The 25,640-nt window shown below is 33.1% G+C and overlaps 1 protein-coding gene across 7 annotated transcripts in view; it reads right to left on the bottom strand.

The window, feature by feature from the left end:
• Window positions 1–25,640, bottom strand: part of Lcorl (ligand dependent nuclear receptor corepressor like) — a 198,884-nt gene that overhangs the window by 23,453 nt on the left and 149,791 nt on the right. For 3 of the 7 annotated variants that reach the window (XM_023699353.1, XM_023699368.1, XM_023699367.1), the window contains exons 6-7: window positions 15,091–15,184; window positions 1,446–7,235 (exon numbers count right to left, since the gene is read on the bottom strand). In XM_023699353.1, the coding sequence (XP_023555121.1) occupies window positions 2,420–7,235; window positions 15,091–15,184 (4,910 nt within the window). In that variant the 3' untranslated portion in view covers window positions 1,446–2,419. Of the gene's footprint in view, window positions 1–779; window positions 1,092–1,445; window positions 7,236–9,640; window positions 13,796–15,090; window positions 15,185–25,640 lie in introns of those variants that run through there. The other 4 variants (XM_023699363.1, XM_023699359.1, XM_004624542.2 and 1 more) reach the window with 4 other exon arrangements.

Raw genomic sequence — 25,640 nt, 5'->3', positions numbered from 1 at the left:
CTCGATTTATTAAATAAACCAATGTTGCAGGTCTTCCCTTTCTAACTTAGATGGAAAGGGAATTTTGAAATTTTCCACAGTGACCAAGAGGACATTATAGATATCATTATATTTGTTGAATTAATAATTGAATGGAATTGCATTTTTTTCCTTCTTCCCATGTTTACACTTGATATAGAGCAGTATAAATTAAATAAAAACTTAAAAATATTTACAACTATATCCATGTATATAAATGTACACTGTAGTATCAAATGTACAAAACAAAACATTCATGGTAGAAACAAAACTTTTCACCACTAGGAATATCTCAAAATTCATTAAATACATTGTCGTAGGCATTTTTTTCTGGAAAATCACTATGCAATGATTTGTAGGTCTTCAGTCCTAATTATTCTACGAAGGCAAACACACATGAAATTAATAATGAATTTTAGTGTCAATTCAAAAGGGAAAAAAAAAGTATGGAATACTAAGAATAATGAAAAAAAAATAACACTGTAAGGAAACACTTAAAAATCAGATAAATATAACAAATACTGCCATAAAAACAAGTTTATAAAAATGTCCTTGTTGATAAAAAACAATGTTAAAAACAAAGAAGGAAAGTTATCAGTGAAAGATAAATAAAATTTTAAGCAGAACAGGAAGTAGCACTAGTACTTTTTAAAATGACAAAGATAAAAAACATTTTTCAAATTATACTAAAATTTCTTTAAATACCCCAAAATAATTTTGAAATTATTTTTTAAAAATAATAAAGACATCCTCCCTCTAACTCCTCTAGGATGATCTCATATTTAGCGCATTGAAGAAACAGTAAAATAAATTTTATGTTTCATTCTTCAGAAAATACAATGGTTAAGAGGCTGAAAGGATAAAATACGGTTCTGTTGCACAATGAATTAATGCACATTTTCTTTGATAAACTGTGAGTACATGAAATGAGCATGATATAAATAACTAAATGAAATTTTACTTTTACTCTTCATAAAAATCGCATGTATTCTTAAGGTAAATTATAAATTAAAAAAGTTAATTATCAGGATTTTTCTACCTTCTTTTCCTGATGTAGTATTTGTTGAGTTATACTGAGGACAAGAAACAAAGATAATCCTTTTTAGTTTTGATTCATATTTCATTAAAAAGATCCTACTCTGATCATTTTAAAAATTTTAATCTTTGTCTTAGACATTTAACATTCTAATCATTACATGGAGCTATTACTGAAATAGGTATTTTAGTTTTTCAGTTAAGCAATTGAATTTTAGGGGCCATAAAAATCATTAATCTGTCAAAGCTCTAGAACATAATTACTGCTTTTAATATTTTAATATGAGAACTGTTATTTATTTTTCTTTTTTGGTGTTGGGACTCAAACTCAGGACCTTGTGCTTGCCAGGCAGGGAGAACTGATATTTCTTATTTTAGCGTCTATGCTGTTTTTAAAAAGGTGAGAAAAATGAACCCATTAATACTTCTGAAGCCCCAAACACCACCCGAGAGATTTAGAATATAACAATGCAGCCATACAGTAAAGTGTCCTGACGTTTCTGATGCATGAGAAGTGATCAGTGAGCCCTTCAGCGCTGCTACATGTCCTGTACCGTCTAGCAAGTACGAAGGAGCAGAAATGGAAAATGGCTATCCTGGCACCACAGAGTTGGTGTGGTAGGTTCCAAACAGTAATAGTGTCTTCACACCAAAGTCACATCAATGTAATTGAATAAAGCACATACATACTTGTATTCTCAACTTAGCACTTATTTCAACATGTATATGAGACTTTGTCTTGCTAAGCTCTGGAAAGGAATTCCCATTTTATGTCAGATATGAAAAGAAACTCGTTTGCTGATTTATTGGAAAAACATAGCATTACATCACTTTTCAAATAAGCAGGGTTTTAAAGTAGGTTCCAAAGCAGTACAGTACCAAACGGCATAACGTGATGGGGGATGGGAGACTGATACCCTAGAATTGTAATGTCATTGTCCTTATCAGTGAGAAAGTACTTACTCTTTCCTGCATAGCGTGGGTTGTGAATTATCAAGAGAATAAATATATATCAGCATGTAATATAGGATCTTTTTAGTTACATGGTCATATTTATCAAATTGTCTTGATTTTATATTAGATCTATTTAATGTAAGAGTAGATAATGTCTTATTAATGATATATTTTTAAAGCTTTCTATGTCTTTACTGAACATGTTTTTAATATGTTTGAAATTTTAGACACATTATGGGGAAGGGAAAATGCACTGGTACATTTAGCAACACCTACTTTCATGAGTTTCATACTAGGTGCCAAGAAATTAGGTTGTACAAGTATTTCAGAAATAAATTAAAACTGAACCAGCTGTTGCTTTTCTACTTGCTATCTCATTTTTACTCAAGGCACCTACAATGAAACTTTAAAATTAATTAGAGAAAAACTTACCTAGTTGGGATTTTGAAAAATAGTTTGCCATTTGTCCATTGTTGCAAGACTGCCGTTTATGTCTTTTTGTTGACATTTCTGTGGTCTTCCATGGTGGTCTTTTTCTTTTGTTCAATTTGCTAAGAACTTCAGAACTATCAGAAGGATTCTTGTCAAAGTTTATACACTTGCTTAGCCTATTATTGCCAAGTTGATCAGCAAATGTATTGGCTGAAGCATTATTTGCTTTATCACTTTCTATTTCTTTAGTTTGCTTTTTAAAAGAACTCTGCCTAGCAGAATGAGATCTTAAAGTAAAGTGCTTTGATCCTTCTATATGTGTATGAAGATTACTTTCACTGTCAACAGATTCAGGAGAGTAAATGATTGTATTTAGCTTAAAAGTATTTCTGTGTTCAAGATAGTTGATCTTTCTCAAAAATATTCTACAGTCTTTTAAGGTTTTTGACCTCCAATTATTTGGATACATGTTTTCTAGTTTTGGTCCCTTTTCAAAATCTTTTTGGCTGCAGTTTATTCCATTCTCCTTCACTTCAGACTTAAATTTATTTTCTACACTAGTATATGTTTTGAAGTCAGGCATTACCACCGTGTCTTGGAAAAAGTCACCCTTGATCTCAGGTGGGAAAATACAACAGTTCCCTACTTCGCCTTTTTCATAGAGTGGAACGTCAGCATTTGTGCCCACCCTATTTTTACTTAAGAATTGGTTCTGGCAGAAACATCTTAAGTTCCTCCTTTTGGAGTCCAAATCAGTTGTTCCATGGTTGTGCAGTTTTCCCTCTTTTCTCCACCTTTCGTGGTGCAACCTCTTAAACTCAGTCCTTTTCAACCTAGCCAGTGTTAAATTACTTTTCACATTTAAGAGCGGAGAGCTAACCATTTTATGCAGTACATGCAATTTCCCAGCTGATTTTGAAGGAGAAGAGAGTGCAAATTTTTTAAAGTGCTTTCTGAAGGGGCTGGTACTAAAATCACAATATTTGGCCCCTAACTTTATTCCCTTGGTATTTATTACTTCCAAAGGGTTTCGAGCATTTGCTTTCCTAACTAGTGAAAGAGACTGTGTTTCTGTTGTTTGCATAAACCAGGTACAAAGCTCATTCAAATCATACTTTTTCTGAAAAAGCATTTTTACAGGTGAAACATCAAGTTCTAGAACACAAGTTTCCAAAGGATTTTCTATTTTAAAATTATCATTTTCAATGTACTCTTTTTTATGATCAAAATTTTCAACTTCATCTCCACTCACTTGTACCCAAGCATTTGTTATTTGTTCAAATCTATTGTTTAATTCCTCTAATAAGGAATCTTTTGAAGCAGAAGTAGCCCACCACCTGAGCAAAGGGTTTGATGATATTATAGGGTCTAATGATACTTCAGAAATAGGTATTAATTTGTTATCTTCCAAACACTTTTTTGCATTTCTTGGATGCCTAGCTCTTGGGGTATTTTTGGAAGCTATTTTTATTCTTGACTGTCTGTATTTTTTCTTTAGGCTTTTGCCTTTTCGCAAATGCAGCTTATATGATTTATGAAGCAGAGAATTTCTATAAATAAGTGAACTAGAAGATGCTAATGAATGTAAGTGCAGAGATCGCTTTTTGTCCCTAGTAGGATGTCTCAAAGGTATAGTAGCAATCATACTTTTTGATTCACTTTTTAAAGTATCACCATCAGTGTGCCTTGTTTTGTCCATCTTATTGCATTGTTGATCATACTTTTCTTCGTAGAGAGTTTTTTCTAACATATTTTCCTGTTCTAAAGGAGGTAAGCAACTGCTGATACTTACTTCTCTTTCCTGAGGAGAAATTTTATTAATAGTCACAGATATGCCAGATATTTTCACTTTGGCAGGTCTACCAGGCTTCCTAATTATTGCCAAAGGCTTGTGATTTGGTTGAGTAATGTTCTTGGAAGGCTGAAGTATCACAGACTTATTCCTGATAGGTCTGATATAGTCAAAGCTAGACCTCAAGCTCTCTCTTTCAGTGGTCAAGCTAGACTCAGTACTTATTCTCTGACCAGAGTCAATTTCATATTCTCTAAGGCTTCTGAGACTGTTGTATTCTGTGGAAAAATCAGCAATATTGTTTAATGACATAATGTTACTAATGTTTATATTTCCTTCAGATACATGCCTTTTAGTTCTTCTTGATCTTCCATAAATAACAGTCACTATAATGCTTTTTTTATAAATGCCTTCTTTTGCTTCTGTTATGGGAGAGTCTTGGTTTTTCTTTCCAGAACAAAATGATTCATTTTGGCAAATGGTGAGGTCCGCTTGCTCAATCTTAGGTTTTGGTGGTCTTCCAATTGGTCGTTTAATCTGTTTCACAACTTGAGGGCCTATCTTTTTAGGTCTACCTGGTTTTCTTTTAAAAGATGAATCGACAGCACTGCTTGGGTTTTCCAGAGATGCTTGTGGCTTACTGTTGTTCAAATCTTCTGTAGGCAATGTGGAGGAGTCCATAGTTTCTTTTGCACAGGTAAATTTGTTCAGTTCTCTATGAAATGTGCTGGTATCTTGATTTGAACTGTAATTTTCAGAGTTAGCATTTGGGATATCCCCATTTGTTTCTCTTTTTTTCCCATTTACATGATAGGTTGCACATTTTTCAGAAGGATGATCAACATTTGACTGGGAAGTACCAATTGAAGTTAAAGTGTATTTGACTCCGTCACCGCTTTTAATCTCAGATAAAAACATGAGCTTGATAGGACTACAATAGTTAGAAAAAGAGCTTTCAATAGCTTCACATTTTGTTGGCACATTATCAACACTGGCAATCAAACTCTCTCTCTCTAAAATAGATGATGTTTTTGAATTATCAAGCCTTTTGTTATCTGAATCCACAATAGGCACTGAATGACTTTTGCTAATATTGCTTGATTTGCTCTCTGATTTTGATAAACCTTGTTCTTTACTTACTTTACTTAAAGTAAGACTCATATTTCTCCCAGCCCTTTCATCTTTACCATCAATTTCTACCAATTTATTGGACACTTTATAGCCTTCTGGTACTGGCTGATTATTCCAAGACATTTTGGTCTTATTTATTGTATCTTCCAAACGCTCCACCACAACTTGCAAATTAGAATTCATTGCAATTTTATTTAGGTCTATATTCTGTGGGCTTTCACTCTGAACACTTCTCACTGCATCTTTATTTTGTGTACATACAGATACTTTTTTTGCCTTTGGTGACTTTTTAAAAGCACAATTATTTGTCACATATATTGAATACCATCCTGGAGGTACAATATTTCGTTTAGTTCTGTTCACAAGTCCAGGAACATTATTTCTCAAAGGGGCTTGAATTTTCTCATCTTTTGGGTTATTACCTTTAAAATTTTTTATTCCAACTGTACATTTCTCTTGTACTTTTGTGTTCATTTTCTCAGGTGAAGTTGTTTTAAAGTTTTCTGAAAACTCACTTAAAGCCAAGTTAGTTTCTAAACTATTCAGTGGCAGCTGCAATGACTGTAATGCATAGTTCGATGAAAGGGCTTTTTCTGAATTTTTATCTTGAAAGCTTTTAGAATTCTGCAAAGGTTCTTGGCAATGATGAAATTCCTCTTTGTCTGATGAAAATACCGCATCATTGTGCATCAATTTCCTTGAATTTTTTTCAGAATGTTTTTTTCTTACAAAATTTTCATCAAAACTAGCTAGTTCTCTTTTTATCTGTAAAGACTGCCTTCTAATCATAGGTGAGTCAGGAGAGTTGTGCAGTGCAAATAAGGTTTGCTGACGCTTTTGAAATCTTGTCTGAATAATTTTATTTTCTATCTTCCTATCATGTTGATTTAGTAATTCCATAAAACTATAATCACTGGGCTTCGCATTATGCAGGAGAGATGTTATTAAATCTCCCAATTTAAAATCATTAGCTGTACTATAATCATTGCTAGATAATTTTACAAGGTTTGTCATATCTGTGGTTTCTATTGATTTTAATTTTTCATTAATGCGATCCATTAAGTCTTGAAAAATCACAGTCGTTTCACCTTTTTCATGATTTGCGGTGCAATTACTACTGGCATCTGAGAATGAAGAATCAGAGTTACTGGATTTTTTAGTTTTATATGTTTTTCCTTCTTGATCACTGTTGTTGCTTATTTCTGCTGGTGTTAGAGATGGAGGCTGGTTAGTATTTGTTTCAAATGTGTTATTTTCTAAGGCTGAAAACTCTGAGATGACGTCTTTCAATTTTTCAAATCCTTCAGTCTGTATAGGTGATAATGGTGGGGGTGAGGGACTGCGAGATCTACAAACATCATTAAGACTGACTGAAAGACCACATACTTCCCTTGACAAAAGCGGACTATGAAAGGGTGATTTTGTGGGGTCAATGTTTGGTAACAGTTGAGAACAGCACCTATGAGAAGTAGAACAGTCTGCAACTCCTCTATTCATTACTGTCTTAATGTGTTCAATCGTTACAGAATGGCGAGATAAACAAAGTAATTCTTTAATACAGACTGGCAGAGGCATTAAAACAGCACTTTGTCTTTCATTTTGTAAACACCCTCTTTCTGCCAGCCTATATTCACAACTACAAAATAGACCATGTATATCATCTCCAAATAGGGGCTTTTGAGAGTCTGAAGACACAGCACATGACGCATTACAACAGCAAAGAGAAGTAGCATTCTGCTCTTGGACTAGAAATTTCAACATAGCCAAAACTTGTTGCTGGTGATGTGTGCACAAAGATTCCAACACTTTGCTTAATGCTGAGTTTCCTTTTTCCATTTTAGTAGCTTCCTCTGATTTTGCATCAACAGTTGAACTAAAAATAAAAATCAAACAAAAAAATGAATTACAGTAAAAATAGCATGATAAGGGGTTATAATTTTGACAGAGTCTGAACACAAGATATTTGATATTGCTGGACTCCTGACTCCTATAGACCTGCAATAATGACATATGATTAATTATATTTACAAACTGACAATATTTAGGGTTTTGGACATATTAAGAATGTTTAGTGGAAAATGCTTCAGAAGGAGTTAAAATTTTTGTAAAGTAGACATTTTATGTTACTTTAAGAACTATCAGTCCATGTTAGTGCAAATAAGTAAACAAGATATGAGTAACACCTTATGTTTATTTAAAATATTTTTAAATAGTAAAAATGAAATGATTACTAGAGAGCTCTGTCTAGTGACAAGGAAAATTAAAGAATTTAGTTTCATATAAATAACAGAATATCTTTTCTGAGATTAAGCTGCAGGCATTTTTACCTAATATGAAAATTAAAAAATGGAAGCTATTTAAAAATTAAATCTATTTTAATTGATCTAAAATACTGAAGTGATTACAGGAAAACTATAGATATTACTTACCTAATTATTAAATTTCAAATGCTGGAAAATGACCCACTGCAGAAACTAATGTACATCTAAGACTCAGGATGGTATCCACCAATATAGAAGTCTACAGAAAATTTTACTCCAATACCAGCAGCAAGAAGAATAAAATATATTAAAAGAATTCTGTTTCAGAAAAGTATCTGTTTTAATTAAACATATCACCAAACTCTGTACATGAAAATAGTTTTTTACTTGTGATTTACTATATTTGCTGTTAATAGTTCTTGGTTTGTGGAAATTTTATTTAAGATTGGAAGTGGGATATATTGATTATGAATTGCAACTGAATATACTTGCGTATTATTAAAAATCAGAAAAGTTTTCTTTTAAAACAAAATGTGGAGAATATTTATTTTGCTCCCTGAAACTCTCATAACCTATTTCACAGCTAATGTGCAGTATTTCATTACCTTTTATAAAAATTAGTTAAGTAGTAAAAATACCAAAGCAAATTTTGAACATCTGATCAAAACTGTTCTTGAAAGACTTCACTACGTTTTACCAATATTTCAGTAAAAGTGGCATATGATTTGACATTAAAGCCTATCAGAGAAAGAAGAGAGGTGAAATTAGAATAAAACTTTTTAAATAACTGCCACCTCTAGAGATGAAACACATGACCTCACTATGCTTTCCCTTTTGTAAACTCTGCAGTGGTGGGGAGTGTAAAATGGTGGTATTTACTCCCAGAATTCAGATCAGAGAGTCAAAAAAACCAAAACAAAGCAAACAAAATACCAAACAAACCACAAATAAAGAAGGGTGCGAGGAAATGATATCAAATATTAAGATATACTCTTTTCCAAAAATTAAACTTTTACAAAGGCAAAAGAAAACCCAAAGTATTAGAGAGACACACTTAGGCAGGTCTGAAAGTAATGTTATGGGCTATTAAACATATTTGTCAACTAATAATGAAACTTTACATGTTTCTTAGAAAAATATGTTACACCGTATTTTAAATATTTATACTCTTTCATAACAGTTTCAGAAATGCTCAAATGCACTTTTCTATTAATGGAGACAAGTATAAATTAGAAATAATCAAGGGCTGAGGATACAGCTCAGTGGTAATGTGCACACTTGGCATCCAAGAAGCCCTATCTTCAATATCTAGCACCAGAAGTAAATGAGCCTAGAAATAATCAAAGATCTTATGTCAAATAATCTGAAAAAATGCTATGTAACTTCCATTTGATTACACTAAAAAATTGTGAAAAGTGCTGATTTTTCTAATATCTCTTCTGACATTCCAACAAAATTTATACTTTAAAAGAAGAGCTTTCTTATTCAGTTTATTACATTTATTGATGGAATTTCAAAAATTTCAGTGGCCAGTAATCTTATTTAGTGTTATATGAAGAAAAGCTTAATACAGTACCAGTTATGTATTCATATATTAAGAGTATTTATATATGAAGGTAGAGAACCAAGTTTTCAAAGTTCAGAACTTTGATATATACTTATTTGGTTTCTAGTTTTCCTTATTACTTGCACACCAAAGTCTCAAAGAAAAAAATCTAACATGAGTAAACTGAAAACACTGATCTCCAACCTAATTCTCAAGAGATTTATACCTAAGACCCTATAATTATATTTTTATAGATCCCATGTTATCCCATGTTTGTTATAGATCCCATGTCTGAATTTTTACTAACCTTTTTGTTTCATTTATAAACCAAAACTTCCTGCCTATTTCTTGTGTTACTATCCATTTTTTCCCATTAAAAGCTTGTTGAAATATTTCTCTAGAAATAGTTAATTTCTAACATGAATTTTAATAAAACTTCCTACAGGAAATCAAAGAAGTCAGTGTAGCCAGGTTATTTTCTTTGCTTTTCTTATCTTTTACTGAATGAGTAAATCAATCACACACCAACAGTGTTGTAAATTTAAGTGCAAAAGCATTGAAGTGCTTTACTACAAATTACAACCTAGAAACACGTTAACTGAACAATTAAATTCATACAATCAGATTTAGATATTTAACAACACAAAATAGAAACAGAATTACAGTACATTTACAACACAAGACAGATACATGAATTCATTAGAAAATATTGTAATAAATAATTCATGAATTATAGTGCAATTGATTTATGCATAAATATAACTAATTGCCTAACAATCAGTTTATATTAACAAAATCTGTCAACAAAATCTGTCAAAATCAAGGCAGCCACAGAGTTTTACTAAATTACTGCGACAATGGAAATACTGCAATTAAAAAACAAATACAAGTATTTGTACTGTAAACAACTAAAAAAAAAAAATCAGTCTCACTAAAGTTAGTATACAATTTAATATAAAATTGTCATTAGCTACCAGAAATGGTTTTAAACAACTTTACTGAGCAGTAGTTTTCTAAAAACAGAGGCACTGTTTTTTCTATTCCTTCTTTTTTTTTTATTTTAAATATAAAATACTTGAGGAACATTCAAATAAGTAGAAAGCACATAAGGGTTGCTTTCACCTTCATTAAAAGTCTGCTGAAATGGGATTTTTCAGAAAATTCTCAATTAAATAGTAACTGGTAACTAAATTTATAAAGTACTTTGAAAGTTTAACATAAAGAATATCTTAATAGAACCACGAGGGAGAAGGGGAGCCCATAAATTTCCCTGCCTTTCCTAGTCTGTGTAATCAAAAAGTTAACTCAATAATAGAAACATTTTGTTTCTTTTAAAAGTTATGGGTTGATCATTACTTATAAACTATCAAAAAATATTTTTAATTTACTATTTCTGACCAAAAATAAATAATACAAGTACTAAAACGCTGCAAATTAACTATAATATTACCTATAAAACTACTGATCACTGTGAAGTCAATAGCAAAATGATCCCTGATTTATGAATCCTGTAAAGTTTTTGGTCAGGTCATCTTTTAAATGATATAAAAGTGTTCCGTAAGTTTCCCTTTACTATAAACTTCTCAATCAATTTATTAATGTAAATATAGTGTGAGGAATAAAAAAGCTCAATACAATATAAATATTATGTACTGCATTCGAGCCCCCAAAGTTTTGCAAGTAAAATTCTGTATAAAGAGGTCAATAAAATCATTTTGAAACATTGTTTTTCAATGGGGAGAGGGGGAAATATATTAAATAATCCAAGTTCTGGCCCTCACAAAATATGGCTTAATTCTTTAAAAAGAAAGATGACCCTGACATCTGCTATTCTGTAATCTATTATGTATATTTTCTTGGGGGGGGGTGCAAGAGGATTCATACCGTAGTATGCAGATTAACTTTTAAGAGCTGAAGTGTTCAATATAGATCTCAGAGATCAAATAACAGCTTGGTTGTGTATTTTCTCACTATTTAATTTCTTTAACTACATGTAAGCAGTTTTTAAATTTAATAGCTGAAAATCTTTTTACTATTAGATGTATATATGATCATTAAATATATACAAACACAAGTGTAGAAACACAAGTATTTGACAAGGTGCACTTATTTAATTTTAGCCATAAGAATTCCTTTTGGACATAGAAAAACTGGCTTAGAAAAATGATCAGAACCTGAATTTTAACAGAGAAAAGGGGGCACTCGGGAGAATTTTGAATCTATAAAGCAAATCCCCATTTTTTACATGGAGGTACATGCTTTATAACTTTTTTACCACTAAAACTGCATACTCCCTAAATAACATGAATACTCTGACCCATATTTTAAAACTGCTATATAAAAATTACTGGTCTCTCTTATGAGTCTAGTAAAAGTTAAAATGCACTGCCCAGCTTCTAACTACCCAATTAGTAGAGTTTACATTACTGAAAGTTCAAAACAGCTTCAGTGTTAAACATCTGTAAATCTATTCAAGACCCTGAACAAACTGCAAATTTGGTTATTAGCAAAATGATAATGTATCGCCCACCAAAATGAAATCTGTAATTCATTTTGATAAACTGAAAATGTTTTGAAATGTCACAGCAGCAAATATATTAAAGTTACACTGAGGTTTTTTAATAGGAGTGTGTCACAATCCTTAAAATTTAAAGTAGTCATAACATCAACTAACCAGCACATTTAAACCAAAATTATCATTCTCAAACTTGTTCTGTGCACATTATAAACATGCTCTAAGTTGCATTCCAACTTTCTTTTCTAACCTTACACATTAGCTTATTTTTCAAATGAAAAACAAAATTAAATTATTTTAATAATTAAATTTAAATTACTTTTTGTTCTTAGTATTCCATCTTATATTAAAAGATTCTATAGCTGCTGGGGTTAACTATGTGTCTGTTTTTTAAAAAGCATAAACCTTATAAACCCCAACTTCCTGCTAAATCAACTATTAAATGATAAATACTAAGTTTCATTATACATATCCTTTAAGGTTCTCTTTTCTATTCCTGGTGGATGCACTTGAGTGCATTTTGTATTTCATAGAATGTACTGTAGTGTATTAATACTGTATATATTAATTTTTCTTAGTAAGGAGATAGCTTTCTATTTAAACTCTGATTGGTTCTTTGACATACTCATAATAAGTATGTTATGTAAAAATGTTTATAAACTATTAATATCATATTTCCATTATAAGATGGTTCAACTGAATGGCTAGAATGTTCTTTCACCAATAAAAATGTTTTACTTTACAATGACTTGTTTTCCCACGCTTTATGCTATTGACTACTAAAGAAAACCTGAATCTTTTCCACCTATTTATACAAGGATTAAATACAAACTACCAGAATTCAGTAAGCAACTATATAATTCTGTCCACAGTGAAAACCCTGAATAAAACTTTTTTTTCAAAAGGCATGTAAGTGGTTTTTGAACTGGAAAATTCCATGTCTCCTGTCAGAGTGAGCATCTGTAATTCCCACATGTGTGTATGTAGACACACAAATACACACTTGTGCACATACAAACACGCGCGGACACACACACACACACACACACACACACACACACATTTCCTAACAAGTAATCTACACAGGCTTGCTACTGTTCTTGCAGCTGCCAGTCCCTGAATCTGTCATAGTATATAACCCAGTGTCTGGTAATCGTAGTTTCTTCTTCGGAGGAGTCTTCAGTGTTCCAGATCTTTCTTTTACCTTGTATTCTAAAGTGCTGTGAGGTACCCCATAAATTCCTTGTGCTTTGGAAACACTCATTTTTCCACTCATTACCATTGCAATAGCCTCTTCCATTATTTCATGATCATACTGCCGATAGCGGCCACGTTTTTTCCTGGGCTGCTTGTTATCTTTTCGATCCAATCCATCTTCAGTATTTTCAGAGGCTCCATCAACTGTTCCATTTTTAGAATTAAGACACAAAGGAGAGAGGTCCCCATGTAGAAAGTAAGAGTCAACACTTGAGTGAGTTACAGGCCCAGAACATTCTATTTTGTTCTGTTTAGGGAGTATATTTTTCAGTTTTTGGAGAGCTGATCCTTCTAGGACTGAAGAGGTTTTAGAAACTTGATACATAACATCCAGCAGACCAGAACTATCAGGATGTGATTTTGAAACAGAACTTACACGTAGCTGAGGAATTTTTAATTGTACAGTAGGATTTGAAGTTTCATATTGAAGGCTTTCATTTTTTTCTTTAAATTGAGTAACCATTTTCTGTAGAGTTAACTGATGGAGGTAACTGGAAGCTGTTGGGAATTTTAATTCTGAGGTTTCAAGTAGATTGAGTTTACTTTTTTCTGTGCGCTCTGCTTGAGCTCTTGCCCACAAGGCTACTTTTTGTAGTACTGCACAAGTTTCTTTACTGTCTTTATATGAGTAACTATCATTGAAATCTCGAGTTTTGTTTTTAAAAGCTGCAGGCTTCCCTGCTGGTAAGGCTTCTAAGTGGAGAAGTAAAGTTTTTTGAGGTATGCCATAAAGTATGCCTGCTTTACTTATGTCCAGTGCTCCAGACTGAATGTCTTTCAAAGCTTTTGAGAGCAAACCATCTGCAAACTCAGCACTTCTTTCCACATAGTCCTCTCTGTTTCTGTGTAGTCTCCTGGATGGATGGAATGAAACGATGGTAAACTGATGCATGAGAGACTCTCACACAGCTATGGAAGGGGAGGGTCCACTCCTTTATTATACTCCTTGCTTAGGTAACATCACTGCTCATGATACTTTTAAGTCTGTGAGATGTAGTAGTTACTCCTTATCAAAGCAAATGCTATAGTCCTGGTAGGACAATGTGTCAATGGTACGGTGGCCTCAACGGGCAGACCTTCCAAGAACATAAAATCCTAACTCAGTATTTGTAAAAATATTCTCATGATGTTGCTATTCCTTTGAAAGATGCTTGCAGAGCAACACTTATAATTTTTATTTGTACAATTAGAGTTCCATTATAAAAAAAATACCCAAATCCTAAAGGAGTTTTTGTTAGTAGAAACGTGACGTTACCGCTAAACAAGTAATAAAAGAGTCAACCCATTTAAAGGAAATTTGTAGCAGCAAGAATATTTCCAAACACAAACACCCCATATCTCCACAGGACTAATTTTTCTCTAGAAAAAAACTTAACATCTGAAACAGACCTTTTGAACACAATAATTTCACTTTAGATACTATAAAAGTTATTTTTGTTTTGGAAGCATCATTGTAGTTTTCAGTTCTCAGAAAGTTTACTATACCTTATGACTCAAATCCTACTGTAGCCTTTCTTGATCAAATTAGGCTGCAGAAGTCAGATTTAAATGTGACAAAAAAGCTTTGCATGTAGTTAACAGGAAGATGTAGAAGTCACAAAAAAATCCAAAAACCCAACAGAACAGCATTTCACTACTAATTATTTAAATTAATTTAATGACTGCTTTTCAGAACACAAAAGGACTTGTGGTGATTATTAGATATATTAAGTTGTTGGCCACCACATCTAAAACACAATCAAAAAAATGTAAACACTATAGACTAGTTTTAAGAATGGTAAGTGCAGTACTTTTAGAATTTGTTTACTGGTTTAAAAATTAAATACTTAGATGATACAGTTCCCTTAAAATTTCCACCTGAATATTTAAAGTTCTCTTACTCGTCCTGCTTCTTAGTTTGCATTCTATGATTAAGTTGCAAGTTCATTTTAGTAACAAGAACTAAAGTTTGGTGATTGTTCTGATAACTTTTCTTTAACAGAAAGAATAAAACAGAAAGAGAAAGGACAAATGAAAAGTATGAGACACACTATGAGTGAAAAAAATGCAAGAGGAAAACTACATATGTCAACACTATGTAGAATAATAGAGTTCTCTGTAGAGATAACTTTATATTAATATTAACTTATATTTCCTAGATATTGCTTACCCAGCCATTGAATTTTCAGAAGAAGGATCACATATGGATGACTCTTCAGATTTTATGCTGGTTTTCTTTGTAGAGAGATCTAACACTCCATCCCCTATAATTTTTGCAAGAGAAAAAACTTTATATTTGTAACAGATAGGCAACCCTTACATTTTATCATTTCATATTTTGCTGACCGACTAATTTATGACCTAAGAACATTTGTATTTGATATGTGGCCATTATCCATTGATCTTAAGTGGTTTTAGTAATGACATGACTGGGAAGGCACTACATAGGAAAAAAAAGATCAGAGGGGGAGCTGGGAATGCTAGATGATTTGAAGAAATTTAATACACAATAAAATGTAAAATCTGTTTTAGAATCAACTGAGTCATCTCTTTCACCATTCTATAGTGAAGGGCCAAAACTGTTCATTCAAAACTATTTTCCACTCAAAGCTGCACAGATTATGCTAGGGAAAGTAGAAAAGATGCAAGTTGTACAAAACAATAGAAATGTGATGATGAGTAAGCCAAATGATTAGTACTGACTAGGACTAGCAATATATGCACATATACTTTAGGCAAAGTATTGACTCGACAGTCATATATGTTCTAGAATTCTGTGTAAAATTGTACTGTTTTAAATTGTTGGAATGGGGCTGGTGTAATAGCTCAGCAGACTATAGTGCCTGCTTAGAAAAGCTTAGGCAAGCACAGGGACCATGGTTTGATCCCTAGCACCACACACACGCTGTGCCAGCCCCGCCCTCAGGTGGGCTGAGCTAGCTAGAGTCTAGGCGTGGTGGTACACTCCGGCAATCCCAGCGGCGCTGGGGAGGCTGAAAGCAGGAGATCACCATGAGTCCGAGCTGTGTAGTGAGACCCTGCAACAACCAAATACATTAAAAAAAACCTGTTGAAATGTACAATCATTCCTATTTAATATACCATTGCTATATCTTTGACTTGAAGATAATGACGCTTATAATGTAATTTTAGGAAAAAATAATCTGTTATATAGCAGTTGCTTAAGTGTCTTTAAAGTGAAGTTATTTTAATACTATTATAATACTGGGTTTATGTAAATAAAAATACAATGATTCAAACATTATTAATCTAACATGCTTCATGATGAATAAGTAACCCAGCAATACAAAGTACTATGAATGTTTTTACTATTAGCTAAAAACTGAACATCTTTTTATTATAAGTAAATACATGTTTACAAATATGGTTAAAAATTTAACAAGGTCAAAAACTGGGCTTTATTTTAACCATATCAACTTATGAGACACATAAGTACCCAGGCAAATATAAAGCTGAAAAAATAAAAATATCCTATTCATACACCTATGTAGAATTAAATAATAAAATGAGTGCTTGCAACTATATATAATAAAGCACTGTTTTGAGCACTGAGAAAGCAGCAGTAAAAATGAACATATAATATATTCTCGTGGTGGTTAGGACCAGTGAGATAATTCATGCAACAGTACTTCCTTCAATTATGATAATGGTACTCGGAAAAACAATGCATGGTAAACTGATAACCTGCTGCTTGCTTGCTTGCTTGCTTTTTGGCAGAATTGGGGATTGAACTCAGGCCCTTGTGCTTGCCAGGGAAGCACTTATTCCACTGAGCCATCTCCCCAGCCCCAGTCTGCTGCTTTATAATATGTCATCAGTACAGGATTCTTTTGATTAAAGAAAGGTCCTAAACAAGCTGAGGATCACCAATCAACCATGTTGGAAAAAGCTTCTACAAACAAAGTCCATGACTCATGGCATATGACTATCAACACTCAATGTGGAATCATGTCTAGAATGCTGGAAGAGTGGCAAAGATGCTACACCTACACCAGCCGTAGTAGGCTAAGCCAGGATAAGAGTGAGATGAGATCAGACATACTGTAGGAAGCGTCAATTAGGGCAATTTGCGCAATGGTTAGAACTTTTGAATTTTATTTTGAGGGAGACAGGAAGTCACTGAAGGATTCTGAGCAAAAGATTGATATATTTTTGTTTTTAAAAGATCAGTCTGCCATGGCAAGAATGGACTGCAGTGGGCTAAAGACGAAGCAGGGAAACCTGTTGAAAAAGTGCTGTTTCTTTTCATCACTGGTGTTTCACACTTTTACTTGGTTTCCTGTCTAGAAGTTCTTCACTTCTATTCCTTCTGACATGCTTTTAACTCTCTCACCAAACCTTATTATGCCATCATTCAGGATACACTTGGACTTAGCTGATGTTTCTCTACCAGCAACATTTGCTGCATTATTTAACAGGCTGTATACAGCTGCTTACGTGGTCACCAGTGGTAGGTGTAGAATGTAAGCTATGTGAAGGCAAACAAAAATGTCTATTTTATTCACTGATTTATCTTCCCTGTGCTTAAGATAGTACCTGGCCCACAATAAATTTTGAAGAACTGGAAGAAATCCAGTGTGGATAGTGATTAGAGTGCCTAGATTATAAAGTTAAAAGGGGAGAGACTGAAGAAGTGAAGAAATCTGGGATGCACTATCTTTAAAAATTGTTAAAGTATCATGCTTTGGTTTATTCATCCAGCCTACCTTCATGCTTATAGTCATCAACTCATCTCAAACCTTAGACTTGCTATGTGTTGTCATTTCGCTCAAGTGCATTACATCATTTTCTCTGCCTACAGCAGTGATGCCAGACCTTTTGGGAGCTTTCAGTGATAACAAACGGCCTGTTGGGGCACACATGCCATAGATTCACCTGTACTGGTCTGGAATATTCTTTTCAACTATTTGACTTGCTGAACATACTTAAAGACTTTAGATGTCCCCCAACACAACCCTGGACTACCTATGATACTATCATGGATGGATATATATATATATATATATCTCAATACTAGATCAGACTCTTAGTGATCCACTGCCTGTTTACAGCCTGTGGAGAGCTGGGATTATAGGCACATGCCCCACATCCAGTCTCAATCGCTGTCTCAGCATGCCCTGGGGGTGGGGCCGACAGGCAGAGAGAGGTCAAGGATCTTAACATACTTGTTTGTATTTCATTAAACACTGTTAGACCACTAGAGCTTACTAAAAGACGAAATGTCTTCTCCATATTTTACTATCAATTTCCTGTCCTTCAGTAGTTTTATTATTTACTTCAAGAAATAATTATTGTCTAACTATAGTCACTAGTATGTAGTAGTTTTCATTTTGTTCCTGTTTTATGTGCAACTTATAACATATAAAATATGTCTATGTTTGTAATTCTTGGTCACAATTTCACAATCAATGAAATTAACCCATAACTAAATTCTTCTATATTTTTGATGTATACAACTAAAACTCAATTAAATAATGTAAAGAGGTACAGGGAACACTTTTTTTTCCTTTACACAAACTGTATAAAGTAGGCTATAGGTCCCTTAATAAGGCAATAAAAATTTCCTATCTATTCTGAAGCATTTCCACATGTAGCCAGCCCAGGATGAGCTAGATAAGATATAAGACAACTTCAGTCCTTGAGACACCTACCCAGATCACACCTATGTTTCTGATACTTTTGCTTTAGGAAGTCTAAATCATAAGCCTGGTAAGCAGTGCTTTATTTTTGCCCCATAGTCTCTTCTCTTTAACTGTGTTAACAGTTTTTGTTCTAAAAGGATTTGACAACTACATTCATACATGATAATTTACATCTAGTGAAAACACAAAATGTACAAAAAATTCACCATATTAACACTCTTCAATCAAGGTAAATATTTACACAGAAAATATTTACATAGTAAACATAAGATATACAAGTAAGTAATATGCATGAAAGGTTTTTAGGTAAATTTTAGTTAACCTGTGGAAAATAACACTTTTAGTAGTATTACCATTTATACTAAAGCATTTGGTTGATATCATCATGATTTTTTTCTTTGTAAAATTACAAGCCTTGTAGTTCAAGAACTTGTAGTTCAAGAACTGAAAATATCAAAAAGAGTGACCCGTAGAGTTGAGTGAATTGGAAAAGCAAACAAAATGAAAAGGGGAGAAACAGCTTAAGAAGAAGGCTGGAGAAAAGGGAAGATGCGGAAGGGGGGAAAAGTATATTCTTCATCTTGCTGGTGATTTACAATCTAGCTGAATCGTTTCTTACCTATCCACACCAGTCCTTTACAATGGAGTAATCCCAGTATAATGAGGTTACTTTATGTGTATTTATTTACAAACTACTGATACTTTACTCAGAAGAAATTAAGCGCCTCTTATACTTTTATAGGGTTAGTGATATAAGCCATGTAGAAAAAGGGATATAATTATTTCATTCTTACCATACTACAATCTGCATTGCCCCTTATCTTCTCATTGTTTTAGTTTTTTACTACTACAATGTTCAAATGCATGCCCCTCTAAATGCTTTCTTGTGCTCATCTTATAAGAATCTCTACTATATACATCTGGAAGCAGAAGTGCTAGATGCTGAACTTTAGTAGATATGTCCAAATTTCAGGATTAAAGAGTGCATTTAACATGCTATCTACATACATTTTTCATGTGCATGTGTGCATACTCACATACACAAACTACTTTGCTATTAGATACATACATATGAAATATCAATGGCTGCTTCTAAGGAAAGTGAAAGGATAAAAGAAATAGAGGTCTTCAGTTCCTTAAAAGAATACAAATCAGAGGAAAGGGGCCGGGGAGATGGCTCAGTGGAATAAGCGCTTCCCTGGCAAGCGCACAGGCCTGAGTTCAATCCCCGGTTCTGAGGGGGGGGGGGGGGAATCAGAGGAAAGTATGATTGAATGATGCTTTTATTAATTCCAGGTGACTAGTACATACATAATTATTATGATATACTTTTCTCTGTTTGAAAATTTAACATATTATTTTCATTTTACCGATTGCAGACAGAACATTTAAGATTACAATTTTAGGGCCGGCAAGCTAGCTCAGCAGATTAAGCACCTGCTTAGGCAAGAGCAGGAACTGGGGTTCGATTCCTGGTACCAAATGCCTCACTGGCCCTGCCCCTGGGCTCGTGACTGAGTCCAGGCATGGTGGCGCACACCTGTAATCCCAGCACTGGGGAGACTGAAAACAGGAGGATCACTAAGAGTTTAAACTGCATATTGAGATCTTATACCAAATATATTTTTAAAAAAGACTACAATTTTATTATTTCTGAACAAATATTATTGTAAAATATTTAGAATTAAAGATAGGCCACTATAAATCTTTCAATAAGGCCAGGTAATTTTATATGTAACATTATCAGAGATAACTTTAAAAGTTAATTAACATTTGAAGAATTAAAGCCATGATCAAATTGAACAATTTCTTAAGTATGAAGTTTGTTGTTTTTAAATTAAGATTTCAATTATTTCATTTACAAACTAACTCTTCTGTATTTCTATGTAAATTTTGATAAAGAACCCATTGAAAATGACAATCACAATCCTCATAATACAGGATTGTTTGCACTCCTTCAAGGACATCATTCTTCTTCATTTTTACTGAACCTTTTGTGCATTCTCAAAGTTATGCTCTCGTCTCCATTGGCCCAGCTTATTCTACACATCCTTCAGCCTCATCTCCACAGAGGAGGGTTTTAATTCTTCCTTTGTTTTCTTTCCTTTATGCTCTTCTATTTTACATTTAGTCTTATCATTTATCTAGTAAGTCAAATAGTGCTATATAGGGAGTTAGTAACTATATTTAGAGTCCCTTACGATTTATATTTAAGTAAGTATAATTACTTGGATATTACTCATAATATTCATTTTCCTAAGCAAGGGACTGAGAGTAGCAAACACTTTATTGATTCATCAGTGCCTTGCTCAATTCAGTAATAGCATACTTATCACACAGCAGATCGTACTAATAAAGTCTTGAAATTAAAAAAAGTCCAAAGGTTGGCATCTATCTGAAAAAGGTGGTTAGCTTTATACAAAAACCTCTTTTAGTAAATAAGACTAAGAATAAATTTTAATAATCAATTTCCATATTTTTTAGGTTTTAATAAATATTTTTCTAAAGAAATGTGAGGACTATTAATTTTTATTAATTTTAATACTACTGATTTCTAGTTGCTATACAAGGCAAATCATGAAGTTTGGTGTACAGGTAACTATGAGTATCAGTTAAAAGATAGGTGAAGCTCTATTATCCATCATCAACATCAAACATAAATATTGAAAGATTTATATAAGTACAGAACGGCAAGTGAATATTCATTAAAAAAATGCCACATATATTTTATGTAGCTAGTAAAAGAGAAAATAATTTAAGTTCCACATGCTAAAATAATCACTGGCAACAAAACTTTTATCACAATCACTGCTGAACATCTTATACTGCTTCATATAAAATAATCTTAATAGTATGAAATACCTTATTGCTCTTTCCATCTTGTGTCTCTGAATACTTACATATTTTTCTGAAATGTATCTTCTTTTTTCCAGTCTTACCTCAATATATTGTTTTATTCAGCCTTTGGATTTTTTTTTTTTTTTTTTAAACCGGGAATTAAACTCAGGCCCTTGTGCTTGCCAGGGAAGCGCTTATTTTACTGAGCCATCTCCCGGGCCCAGCCTTTGGCTTTTTGTAGATCCTTATTACTGTATTTGTTAAGAGAGCCCCATGGCTTCAATTATTAATCACATGTTCAATTGACTGTCAGAAATTAGTAACTTACATGAAATATAATTATATAACATTAATATTTTTATAGGGTCAAGTGTGCAAAGCATTACTTGTTTTAACTCATTTAACTTATAAATTTTAATGACAAACTAAAATGGAAGGAGTTAAATTACACAAAAGCAAAGCTGTAAGAATTGAAAATGGCATTCATAATCTAGACTCTGTATTAAGTAAATTCTGATCTATATATTTTTAAAAGACAAAGTATAATGTTTGTAAGGATGTAATAAATTTGGGCTATCAAGTACTACTAGAAGAAATTCAACACGTTTAGAAGCAATCTAGCAATATGCTAAAAATTCTAAAATGTTTACACTGTTCTAGGTATCCATGTTATACTTATTTCTTTATTATTAGTTTTTAAAATTTTATGTATTTGGTACAGGGCCTCACTATGTAGCTCTGATTTGTAGTGATTCTTCTGTTTCCGCCTCCCCATGCTGGGATTACAGGCATATGCCACCATGCTTCATTCTTAGTGGCCTGCTTGGGGGCCGGGGGCGGGGCTGGCACAGCATGGTACAGGGGGTCAAATCTGGGTCTTTGTGCTTGCCTAGGCAGGCGCTTAGACCACTAAGCTATCTCCACGGCCCGTTTATGTTAATATTTAACATGAAAGTAATTTCATGTTCGAAGATATAGTACATTTCACTATCACAAATAATTAAATTTTCCAAAAACCCTGCATACTGAAATGTTAAATTATAGTATTTTCACTCTATTAGACTTCACGTACTAATTAAAATAATAAAACAAAACAACATGAAAATGCTAATGTTCTTTAAATGTACAATAAAAGCCAAAAGAAATGTAAATCATTAAAAAAAAAAAAAGGCGAGGGTATAGCTCAGTGGCCTAAGTGCCTGCCTGGCAAAGTGCAAGTAAAAAATAAATAAATAAATGAAAAATCAAATAAAATGTGGAAATATACAAGATGAGAATAATATTTGGTTGGTAAAATGTTAAGAAATTAAAATATGAAAATGTATTTGTGCAAGCATACTTGCATGTATGTGCATATGTATATTTTATGTTTTCCACAAGTTTCTTATAAGAAAAAAACCTACCAAATTATACAAGCATTTCCTTAGTTTTATCCCCATTCAAATTTTAGCTTTTTATTGTTAGTAGGTTTAACTACAGAGTTTCAATCACAGGAGAAAAATAATCAATACAATTTAGGAGTCAAATACCAAAGAAACCTGAAAACTGGCTTTCCCTTCTCACATGTCTCCTTTCCCAAGCATGTTTTACTCTTAAAGGGAAAGTTATTTTCTTTCTAATATACTTTACTTTGGGCATATATATAGTTGACATCTCATGAAATTCATTTTTTCATTATTTATTGATGATAAGCAACAATACAAACCAGAGTAAATGCTTACTGAGAATTTAAGACTTAAAAACTTGGGAAAACAATACTGGCAAAATTAATACAGTTTCAGTATTTTCATCAAATGCCATTTAAGAATACCATTACAGTACTATGTTTTTTGTCACCTTTTCTTTCCAATACTGAACTAAATCAAGTCTCTTATATCATATTACTTCATTCTCTAAATTCAAGTGGTTTTATTTACTTTAAAAGAGATACATATTTATTCAAATAATACGTTGGAGGAAAAATTTAGATTATACATTGGTCATCTTTATGTTCATAAAATGGTTTACAATTTCTAAAATTAAATACAATGTAATCCTTTCACAAAATAAAATACTATTCAGCTAAGTATAACAATTTAAGCATTAAAATGATTTTGTAGAAAAATACATATTAACAATCGATGTTTAAAAACAATCTGAAAAAAAGGGCTGGTGAGATGGCTCAGTGGTCTAAAGCACCTACTTAGAACAAGCTTAGCAAAGCACACGGACCACGGTTCAATCCCCCAGCACCACATGCCAGCCAGCCCCGCCCCCTGGTGGGCTGAGCTGGCCACACACACACACACACACACACACACACACACAAATAAATAAAAAATTAAAAAAAAATAAAAACAATCTGAAAAAAAGAAGTTATCCATGATGATCTAATGTAGACCTGCCTGGGCAGGCACTGGGGAGGATGGAATGTATGCGCTCACATGTTGATATCCAAAAAATAATCGTCAAGGATTGAAAAGAAGCTGCAGATATATTTGGGGGGACAAAGAATTATAACTTATTTTCTTAATTTTCTTATTTCCTAGTTTTTCTACAACAATTCTGCCATAGCCTACAAGCCGGTTGTATTTATATTGAAATTTCTTCTAGTGAATCTATTTTTTATTATTATTATATTTTGTATTTTAAGGAAGGGTCTACAGGGTATTCAGGGTCTCGGTACTAGATTGGACTTGTAGTGATCAGCCTGTTCACAGCCTTCCAAGAGCTGGGATTACAGGCACACACCACGCCAGCCTCCATTGCTGTCTCAGCACGCCCTGGGGGCGGGGCCGGCATGGCAGGCCAGGGGAGCAAACCCCCCTGCGCCCCCCTTGTCCCTGCATCTGGCGCTTTAATCTGCTGAGCAAATATATTTGGCCGGCCTTATCTTCTACTGAATTTAAAATGTCTTATTTTTGCAGTACTAGGAATTTAACACAGAGCCTTTGCATTGAGCTCTATCTCCAGCCATTTCTCTCTCTCTCTCTCTCTCTCTCTCTCTCTCTCTCTCTCTCTCTCTCTGACAGGATCTCATTAAATGTCTACACTGGCCCACTAGGCTCAAATTCTTTTTCTTTTTTATTTGTTTTATTTATAGCCAAGTTAGTAACAAAGTAGGTTCTATACTGCTTTTCAAATAGTGCATTTTGATAACTGTGCTTTATTTTTTTATTAATTTTATTGAGAAACAAATAGCAATGAGACAGTTTCAAAACAAATTAGTAGGACAATTTCACTAATTAATACATTGCATATTGTTGTTTTTGTAGTGATTATTCATAGTACGAGATGCAAACACTATTAGTACAAATCCTTCTTCTCATTGAATTAAGAGAAAGTAGCTGTATATTTATCCTTTTTTGTATATATATAGATACAAAATGGTCCTTCGGTCCTTCATTTGTATCCCCTTTTTATTTGTTTAGTTTTGTCAGAGATGGGTATCCCATTGCCATTTAAATATTGTAGGGGCGTGAATTCAGCAAAATAATACAATAAAGTTCCATAGTCCATAATAGTAGTGGGTTATCCATAGGACTGGCAATGTCAGAAGTTGCTGACTTCAGCTTTTTACAGCGCAGCATATTAACATGGCTTTACTTTTTATACCTTGTTTTTATACTTTTCTGCTGGATGTTTAAGACCAAGATAAAGCAAGACCTATATAACAAGAAATGTAACTTTTGTATCTGACAAGGTCAGTCAAATCCCCTCAGGATTTACCCTGAAACCCTGTAGCGCAGTTTGTAGATCTTTTGTTAGTATCAGCAATGTGGATGAGTCATGGCTAGTGCTTGACCAATTTGTTCTCAGTGAAATAGGCTCAAATTCTTGGTCCTCCTGGCTAAGCTGCTCAGACTGTTGGAGTCAGAGGCCTATACCACAAGGCACAATTCAAAACATATTTACAGTTGGTATGTTCAACTAATATCAAAATGCTATTTTTGATTAATTTACAGTAGCCTTTCTCCCAGTTTTAAACACAAAGACACTGATTTTTTTAAAGATCTTGAGTCCTACTGCTGTGCCTTACATTATGGATTATTGTTTTCTGTAATGTCATTTACTTTTCTTCATTCTCGTAATTCTGTTAAAATTCAATTCAGCTCCTAAATAAGTACCAGTTTGAGATTTTCAGATTTCATTATCTTTTTTCATTTTTAAAAATTACAGCAGAGCTCAAAAATGTTTTATGTGAATTTTATTTATGAATCTTACCATCAGAAATCAAACT

The sequence above is a fragment of the Octodon degus genome, unplaced genomic scaffold (assembly GCF_000260255.1).
Source record: "Octodon degus isolate 3935 unplaced genomic scaffold, OctDeg1.0 scaffold00006, whole genome shotgun sequence".
Classification (NCBI taxonomy): Eukaryota; Metazoa; Chordata; class Mammalia; order Rodentia; family Octodontidae; genus Octodon; species Octodon degus.
Note: the sequence above shows the minus strand (reverse complement) of the source record. Positions and strands in the feature narration are given on the sequence as shown.